The sequence below is a fragment of the Cynocephalus volans genome, chromosome 17 (genome assembly GCF_027409185.1).
Source record: "Cynocephalus volans isolate mCynVol1 chromosome 17, mCynVol1.pri, whole genome shotgun sequence".
Classification (NCBI taxonomy): domain Eukaryota; kingdom Metazoa; phylum Chordata; class Mammalia; order Dermoptera; family Cynocephalidae; genus Cynocephalus; species Cynocephalus volans.
In genome coordinates, this window is record NC_084476.1 from 9,365,511 (window position 1) to 9,374,683 (window position 9,173).

The window sequence follows — 9,173 nt, forward strand, 5'->3', positions numbered from 1 at the left end:
GAGTGGAGGTGAGTGTCCAAAGAATTTCGGAGCATGGCCTCTCATCCGCGTCAGCCTACCCTTCATGACTGAAAGTGAGGACCCGAGAAAGGGATCTGTTGATGCCACACTGCCTTTGAAGAAGGAGGAGGTGGCCTCAAGCCAAGGAATGCAAAGAAGGCAGCTCTAGAAGCTAGAAAAGGTGGGGAGGTAGATTCTCCCCCGGAGCCTCCAGAAGGAGCACAGCCCTGCTGACACTTTGATTTCAACATGGTGAAACTGATTTCAAACTTTTGACCTTCAGAACTGTGAGAGAATATGTGTGCGTTGTTTTAAGCCTACAGTTTGTGGTAATTTCTCATAGTGACGATAGGAAACTCATACCTCCAGCCTCCCAGGAAGGGAATGCAAAGCTCATTTGTGCCCTAAGAGTTTGATCCTGAAAGGCACAGCAGGCCCAGGGGGTGACAAGAAGGTGCCTTGCATGGGCCAAGGTAAGACACCGGGTCTGCTGCCCCAAGTGGAGCCCCAGGGCTAGGCATGCTGGGTACAGCTTCCACCCCCTCTGCCAGCTAGTGGGACTCTGGGCATCCTTCTCAGCCTGGAGCCCACCTGGGCTTGGGCACAGCCCCCAGCCCTCACTCGGTGCCCAGGCTGTCTGCCTGGAGTCTGGCCTGGACTTCCAAGGCTGCAGGCTGGGACTGCTCACAGCTCCAGTATGTCCCCCTCCCCAGCCGAGGGTGAATGGGGCAGGTGCGTGTGGTTGTGGGGTGGGAGGCCTGGTTTCTTCAGAAACCCCCACCTCCTGACTCTGGCCTCTGACCTTGCAAAGGGAGAAGAGGCCGGGAAGAGATTTCCTGTGTGGAATGAAGACCTGAGAAGCTGCGGCAGGGGAAGGACAGGGGCTTGTTGGGCCTGACGTAGGCTCTGCCGAATGATGGGTGCAGGCCTGGAGCCCCCGAATCTGGCAGCGCACCCCCTCCTCACCTCCCCCTGGCCCTGACCGTGCTTCACAATGCGCTCCCCCCAGGTGGTCTGGAGGTCAGCATAGAGGGAGGTATGGGGTGAGGGGCTGCGCTCGGAAAGGGGTCAGCATGGACCTGCCCATCCACCCAGTGGGGGCAGGAGGGTGAGCATTGGACCCACAGGGGACTGGCAGAGGGGCAGGGGACCACCCCTGCCGAGCCTCTCTGCCTGGAACAGCTTCCAGCGGGGCATGCCTCCGCCCACACGCACACCCACCCACCCGCCGTGCACCCCTCCTGTCCTGTCGGTGGTCTCCCAGCAACCACAGGGGTCCTGGTGAGTTGGGGGTGGCCGCACCTTACACCCCCCTGGGCCCCTCTAGCTCCCCAGCCCTGGCTGGGCCACTGCTATGGGACCTGTTGCAGGTGGCCGAGTGTGGTATGTGGTGTGGCCCCATCAGTGTTCCCCTCACAGGCAGGGGGGCATGTGAAACTGCCACTGCTCTGGGGCTGAGCCCAGGGTTGGGAGCTAGGAAGTGCCCAAGCAAAGCCTGGGTGATGTGGTATTATTCTGCGTAGGAAGGACTCAGGGCAGTCAGCTGCGAGGGGCTGCTGGGTGACAGGGCCAGGCCCTTGAGTCTTCTTCCCCTTGCACCTTTGCTCTGCAGCCCTAACATCAGGCTGGGTTCTGTGGTCTCCACCCACCACTGGGGACCACAGGTGCAGAGAGTGATGCTGGTGTGAGTCCACCCTTTGCCCGTCCCCCTCCTCAATGGCCCAGGGGTCAAGGAGTGCAGACTGGGGGGGCCTGGGGCCATGTGTTTATTTAGCAGACAAGGTGGGGCTCCATCATCAGGGTAGCCTGGGGAGCAGCTGGGTGGCCAGCACCATGAGAAAGGTCTCCTAGCTCTCTCACTGGCATCAGGCTGGTGGGGCAGCTGAGTGGCACCCTGGGCAGAGGCCAACACGAGAGAAATGGGGTGGAGAGACACGAGACACCTGAGAGGGGGACACGGAGTAAAGACAGCAGCAGTGCTGAGGGCAGGGGGTGGAACAAAGCCAGCCCTGAGACCCCCAGCCCTGGCCCCCTGGCCTCCCCAGCTGTACTCACTGCACGCTCAGTTGTCGATGCATTTGTCTGTGGAGGAGAAAGTCCATCAGAACAGGCAGAGGGGTGTGTGTGTGTGTGTGTGTGTGTTCACATGTGTGTGTGTTCACATGTGTGTGTGTGTTCACATGTGTGTGTGTGTTCACGTGTGTGCATGTACATGAGACTGCCAGGACCCTCACACTGCCCCTGGCCTGCCCCAGGCCCAGCCTGGCCCAGCTGCAGAAGATCTGGGATTCCCTTCAGGGGTGGGGCATGGGGTGGGGTAGAAAGACCTGGGGACAGACTGCTCTGGGGGACACTGTGCTTCAGAGGAGGCAAGTGAGGCCCAGCTCCAGCTGCTCGGGCACCCCAGGCCTCCTGCCTGTTTACGCTTGGAGCCCTGGCAGCCCCTGAGCCTTGGGAAGACTGGTGGCTCTCTGAGTGTTCTGAATGGAGCCCCCTGCTCAGGGCACATCTTCCAAGTCAGTGGGGAGCAAACCTCAGGGGGAGGGGAGATGTAAGACCCAGGGTATGGAGGGGAGGTGGCCCAGGACAAGGGGGACCTAGGAGTGTGGGGAGGAGGTGGTCCAGGGCAGTGAGGCTGGGGAAGTGTGGACCTGGGCCTGAAATTGTCATCTAGGCCGGCACTGGCTAAACTGTCAGGGAGGAGCTCTTGGGGCTGGGATCCCTAGGGGGCCCACAGACCCTAGGGTGGGACAGGATCTTCCTGGTTCCAAAGTGGCTCCCAGGGAGCTCCCAGGCCATCCACCCCTCTAGTGACTGGAGCAGGGGACCGAGTCCCTCTCTCCCCCTTTCCCTGGTGGGGCAGCATTAGGCCTGGAAAAATCCCCATGTCCTCTTCCCCCGTCCCCAACTGGCCATTACCGATTGGGACAGGGAAGACGATGTGCTCATCAGTGAGGCCCAGAGATTTGGCGAAGCGGATGAAGTCCTCCTTCAGTTTAGGGGATAGCTCCTTGGTTCTCCCTGTGGCCAAGATGGTCAGTGAGCGACAGGTGGACACTCCATAAATATTGTTGAATGAGTGAATGAGGCCTCAGACCTGTTCCTCATGGAGGGTCTGCTCTCCCTGAGTGGGGCTGGAACTGGAGAGGATCTTGGGAGCTGGGTGAGGGTGGGCCTCCTCCCCCTCCCCCTCCCCCTGCCCCCAGGGGTGATCAGGAGCCGGTTCCGAGGGGGTGGGGTGAGGACACACCGTAGAGAGTGGTCTTGAAGTACTCCGTGTTGTTAGAAACCTTCTTGAAGTACACCATGGCATACTGTTTGTAGTCAGTGGCTGCCACTCGCACCGTGTAGCTCTGTAATCTACCATAATCTGCAGGCACGGATGGCAAGGGGTCAGCCCTGTCCTGGACAGGAGGAGAGAGTAGTCCCCTTTCTCCCCAGCCCAGAACAGTGTCTGTGTGGAGGAGCAGGGATGCCTGTGCCCCCTGGAACCCCAACCCCAGGGTCCCACCTCACTCATGACTCACTGTTAATGTTGCCCAGGGTGAACTGGCCGGGTGGGGAACTTGGGACAAAAGTTCTGATCCAGTAGTCACATTTATTGTCCCTGTGGAAGCGAGAGATGGGTGGGTTAGAGGGGAGACCACACAGGCTTGGACACCCTGGATTGGACCGGGTGGGGGCTGGAGCTGCAGCAGGATTCTCATGTCCCTGAGTCCAGCCACCCCCAACTATGGCAGGAGGCTGCCCCCCTCCCCCCAGCTTAGATGGGCCTGGGCCTTCCCCTCTGAGCCAATCTCTGGTTGTCCCTACCGGGTCTGCTGCCTGGGGGCCACCTGCTCAGACCCTCCCTCCAGCACCCATGGTCCTTCCCTCCTCCAGCTGCCTCCCCTGGTGGCCTTCCCCACACACACCATCCCCCCTCCCCACCAAGCATTTATCCCCTTCTTTTGCTGCTTCCCTCTCTACAGCTCCTCTGGGTGATTTACCTCTCGGGCGCCAGGCTGCTCCACGCCAAGCAGCCCCCTAGCTGGGCCAAACCCAACCTCTCAACTGAGTCTCACTGCCATCCCCTGGCACCGCAGAGCTGAGCTCTCCAAACCTGCCTTTCTTCGGCTCTTTGCTCCACGGACCCTCCGACCCCAGTCCACCCAGCTGCCAGAGTCAGAAACCCACTGAAGGGGGTTATTCCTGGTTCCCCTCTCCAAGTCCTAATCTGCACCCACCCCTTTCAGCTCGCACCTGTGACTGCCCAGCCTCCCACTGTTTCTGCAGCCAAAGGGGCCCTGCTCAGAGCCGCTCCTCATCAGATCCCTCGCTGCTGGTGCCTAAGCACCTGGTCAGCCACCTCCCTGGAAGCCCTCGATGATGGCTCTGGTGGGGTTCCAGGCTGGATCCGGTGTCCCCCCTCCCACTCCAGGTCACCCCCACCCTCTCTGTCCTGTTTTCTTTTTTTTTTTTTTAAAGATGACCAGTAAGGGGATCTTAACCCTTGACTTGGTGTTGTCAGCACCACGCTCTCCCAAGTGAGCTAACCGGCCATCCCTATATAGGGATTGGAACCCCGGGCCTTGGTGTTATCAGCACTGCACTCTCCCAAGTGAGCCACGGGCCGGCCCCTCTGTCCTGTTTTCTAGTGATGGTGTGTGTCCATTCCCACTGCCATCTGTGTGTGTCTGCACTGTAGTGACCCATAAATGTTGATCTAATAAATGAGGGCTGGAAGGAGCAAGGAGGTGAATGCAGTGCAGAGCAGTGTGATGAATGATAGTGTTCCTCAGCTTCAGTCACCCCTTGGCTGTGACATCAGTCTGCCTGCCAGACCCCCAGGAGGTGGCTGCTCTCACCTGAACAGAATGGAGGTGACATTGTAGCTGTTGTCTTCTTTCAGCTCGTAGACGGTGGCGTACATCGTAAACTGGTCTCCTTCTTTATTTATTGCATTCCCTGCCAGGCCTACGACGTACCACTTCCCCTGGAACTGCAGGGGGCTGATGATAGGCAGAGCCTGGAATGGCCTCAGGAGCCAGCCCTCCTGCTCTGGCCCTGCTGGCAACTCTGGGCAGCCCAGCCCAAAACAAAGTCCCTCTAACTGGGCAGCAGGGCCCTGGGCTGTGCCTGCACTGCTGAAGCTGGCAGGAGCTGGAGGCCAGGAGGGAGCCCTAAGTCTGGGAGGGACAGTGTGACCCTGGGTAAGTGGCTGGTACACCTTCCTCAGCCTCGGTTTCCTTATCTGTGCAGAGGAACTGAAGATGTTCCCACCTTGCATGGGAGATATTAGGAGAGAGAGTGTGGACCTGGAAGTTCTGTTCAGGTGACCCTGACATGGGATGGAGGGGGCGGATGGGGTGTGGCTCCCATTAGGGAATCTGGGCACAGGGTGAGCTGAAGCCTGGGTCCTGGGCCCCCTGAGTCCTGCCCATCCTGCCCAGCACTCCTTGTGAGACTCTCTGCCCTCCTCCCCTCTTCCTCTGGCCTTCCTTGCAGATGCTCCTCCAGGGCCTTACCTGGTCATCTTTGAAATCTGGCTGCAGAGGAACCCTGAAGAGAGGTGGGGCCGGGATCAGGTTTGGAGTGGAGTCCTGGGCCTCGGTCTGCAGGGCCCCCAGCAGGGTGAGGCCCAACCACAGGAGACCTCGGGGCATGATTTCAGGGCTGAGGAAACGGGAGCTCGGGCCGCTGCTGGGCCAGGCAGATGGAGGAGGTGAGTGAAGAGCCTGGCCTAGGGGACCTTATTTATGCCTGGCTTCTGGGCTGCTCTAGGGAGGGCTGATTCATCCTTTGCCAAATTCAGGAAAGGTGAAGCAATTGCCAGTAACTCTGGCGGAAACACTTGGCAAGATTTTTCTGTACTTTTTTCTTCCTGGTCAGGATGGCGCAAGGTGGAGGGACAGGAAGGCCTGGGGGCAGGGGGCAGGAGGGAAATTCCCAGAGCCGCACACCTCTGGCAGGGACGAGGGCTAGCTCAGGGCACTCTCTGAGCCCCTTCCCTTGGTCGGTGTATGTGGGTGAGTGAACCCAGTTTGAACAAGTGGTCATCTCTGACCCCTGGGAGCCCCTGCTCAGCCTGAGCCCAGGGTGGGGTATGTGCTGTGAGGTCCCCCTCCCTGCACCTGCTGAAAGCACAGAATGCCTTACCCCAGCAGATCACGTGCTGTTTCCTGGTTCTTGTGAGGGTCAGGGAAGGGTGGGGCAGCTGAGAGTGGACAGGGAAGGACAGGCATCTGCTCTGAGCTCACTGAGCCCCGTGCCAGGCCCTGGCACAGGGGCACATGCCAAGAGGCTGAGCTGGGAGTCTCCAGCCTTGAGTCAGCCCCTCCCTTCTCCATGCCCCATTTGCAGGAGGGGACTGCAGGCAACCCCTGAGGGTCTCCACCTCTCCTGTGAGCCCAGTGGGCAAGACCCCAAACCAGGCACAGGGGCCGCGGATGTGGCTGCTCCACAAAGCTGGGTGCTGAGACTGCAGTCCCAGCTCACTGTGGAGCCCTGGCTGGGGGCAGATGCAGGATGGGCACCTGCCCTGGGTGAGATGGGCGGGTGGTGGGGTTTGAAGTTGGGCTCCACCCTGCCGCTCTGACAGCAGTTGCTTTGGGTCACAGGCAGTGGCCTTGTCCTTGAGAGGTCATTGAGACCATCCCCCTGTTTCTGGCCATGGAGCTCAGTGTCCTGGGGTTCCAGAATCGTTCCTGAGATGGTTGATTTCAGCCTTGTCCTAGAGGGAAACAGTTTTGTCACTGGGGGGCCTGGCCAACATCCTTGGGAGGCATTGATGGATCCCAGGCCCTGTGCAATGTCCCCCAGAGATAGCTCACCCCCAAGGCCTGAAACTGTTCAGGACGCCTGACCTGAAGCTGGACTGAGGGTTCGCTGGCCTCAAATGGGACTATAACAGGGGCCTCACGGGCTCTACATACCTGCAGCTTGGGGCCCCAGACTGGGTTCTGGGGTGGCAGGGCCCTGAGAGAAGGGGCTTTGGAAGGGGTCCTGAGCTGGTGGGTACGGTGAAGCCTCGGCTTCCCTGAGGCCAGAGTTTTTCCCACCCACTGGGTCCCCGCCCCCTCAGGCCCTTCCCTGCCCACGCAGGTGATGAAAGGACAGGAAATGAAGATGAGCAGAGCTGTGGGGAATGATGTCGCCAGCAACGCCAGCCCCCCGCCCCACCAGGTGTCAGTGGCCACGCCCACCCTCCCATTTCCCCTTCTCCCACCACTCACCCACACTCCCAGGGGTGGACCTCAATACTCCCTTTGACCTTAGAAAGTATCCTTGAGTCTGCAGTGACTGTTGGATGTGGGGGAAACTGGTGGATGAACTCCAGAGAATTTTAAGTAGGAGAGGGGCAGAACCCTGGATCACCAAGGAGCCTCTGGCTGGAATATTCCAGACTCTGAAAGCCAGTGGGCAGAGTGGCCAGTGCTCCTTGGATGGGTCTTAAGGGCATGAACCAGGGTGAGGTTGGGAGGGTGCAGGGTATGCAGGATGAGAAAACCAGAGCCTGATGCAGGAGGGGAGGTGGTCCAGTTTGGGAGCCCCCAGGCCTGGTGAGAAGCCAGACTCCTCCAAGTGCACACAAATCTCTCCCACCTGCCGCCCCCATCAGGCTCCTCCTCTGTAAGGAGAGCTGCTCTGCTGATTCTGTGAGGCCATGCATAGACAGCACCCGGGACTTGAGTTGTCCCTACACGAGGTTGTCTCTGAGTATAGGGGATTAAAGTACCTTGTAAATGGAGAAGATACTCGGAGACTGAAGAAGGAAGTGGGCAGGTGCATTCAGTGATCAGAGATATTTATTAATTGGATGACTTACAGACAAGGAAGCTGGACTCAGTGAAGAATTAGTTGTCAGCACACGAGAGCTCTGACTCGAGGTTAGACAATGTTTTTATCTATGTACTGTCGGCGGCTGGCTGGTATGGGGATCTGAACTCTTGACAGTGGTATTATAACACCACACTCTGACCAACTGAGCTAACCGACCAGCCCTAGACAATGTTTACATAGCAAAGACGTTGTTGCTAAGAATAATTTCAAGAAAACATCTTAAGAAAAATAAGATAATAATTCACCAGGTGTCTTGTGATGCATGAGGTGGGGGGTTTTGTGATTTTAGTGCTCAGACACAGATGCCACCTGCTGTCATAAATCACTCACCCCCTGAAACTTGTGTTCCCTTTACATTTGCCCTGAGAATAAGGTGTGACTGGCCAGAGAAACAAAGGAATGAAGTTGAGCAGGAGTCAGCATGGCAAGCGGGCACAACATGGCGCTGGTTCTGTTCACCTCTAACACTGAGCTTCTGATCAAACCTATGCAGGGCCCATTCTACTCTCTGCGCTGGCTCCAGGCCTGTCCCAGACCTGCCGGCCTTGTCGCTGTCTCTCCGTCCTCATCTGCGTGGTGGTCTTTGCCTCTGCCACCTGGTGAAAGCCATCTCATCCTCAGCGCTTCCTCTCCTGGGTGTTTCCTGCCTTCTTTCGTGGTCCAGCCCTGGAGGCTGGGGGGAGAGTGAAGGGGACGAGGCCCGTGGAGCGATTTGAGTCTCAAATGTGTCATGTCCCAAGCCACACCTCATGGGGGTCCAAGGACAGTTGTGGTCATAGTTGGGGCAGAGGCCAGGCTGGTTGTGGCCAGTCCCAGACAACTAGGGCCTGGTGCCCTGGGCTGGCTGGAGCTGGAGGGACAGGGGAGCAGCTGGGGACCCCCAGCAGCATCCTGCCTTAGTGGGGAGGGGACCTGTAGGCCAGGCTGGGAATACAGGGGAAAGCTCTGCCCACACTCTTCAGAGTCCAGCAGGGCTGTGGGGAGGGGGTTAGCTCAATACGCATACCCGCCTGCCACAAGCCGTGAGACTCAGCACTACGAGGGCTGGGTGAGGGCCACGGTGCAGACCTCCTGCTCAGACTTGTGCTGACTCCAAGGGCTCCAAGGTGGACAGGACACCCGCCCCCATCCCACTGGGTCCCATTCCTTGGGCCTGGGCCACTGGCCAAGGAGGGGACTCGAGGGTTCACATCGCCTAGAGTGGGGTCCCAGGGCTCTTGGAACAGTCTACACTGCATGTGTGGCCCCACCCCTGGTCTAATAATCCACCGGGAAAAACAGCGAGATGCTCCCGGCAGTCCCAGCATCTCAAGAATCCAGTCTGACTCCCTGTTCTGGTTTCCAGAAGCCTG

The 9,173-nt window shown here is 58.8% G+C and overlaps 1 protein-coding gene across 2 annotated transcripts; it reads right to left on the reverse strand.

Moving 5' to 3' along the window:
- Positions 1–1,761: 1,761 nt before the first annotated feature.
- LCN2 (lipocalin 2) lies at positions 1,762–5,672 on the reverse strand. 2 transcript variants are annotated; one of them, XM_063082588.1, is made up of 7 exons: positions 5,508–5,672; positions 4,848–4,981; positions 3,528–3,607; positions 3,251–3,370; positions 2,920–3,021; positions 2,056–2,082; positions 1,863–1,943 (listed from the first exon to the last, which is right to left on the reverse strand). In XM_063082588.1, exons 1-6 carry the CDS (start codon positions 5,643–5,645, stop codon positions 2,063–2,065), a joined length of 594 nt encoding a protein of 197 aa, XP_062938658.1. In that variant the 5' UTR covers positions 5,646–5,672; the 3' UTR covers positions 1,863–1,943; positions 2,056–2,062. The 2 variants fall into 2 exon arrangements, with proteins under 2 accessions (XP_062938657.1, XP_062938658.1); XM_063082587.1 differs by lacking the exon at positions 2,056–2,082 and having other exon boundaries at positions 1,762–1,943.
- Between the last annotated feature and the right edge of the window lie 3,501 nt (positions 5,673–9,173).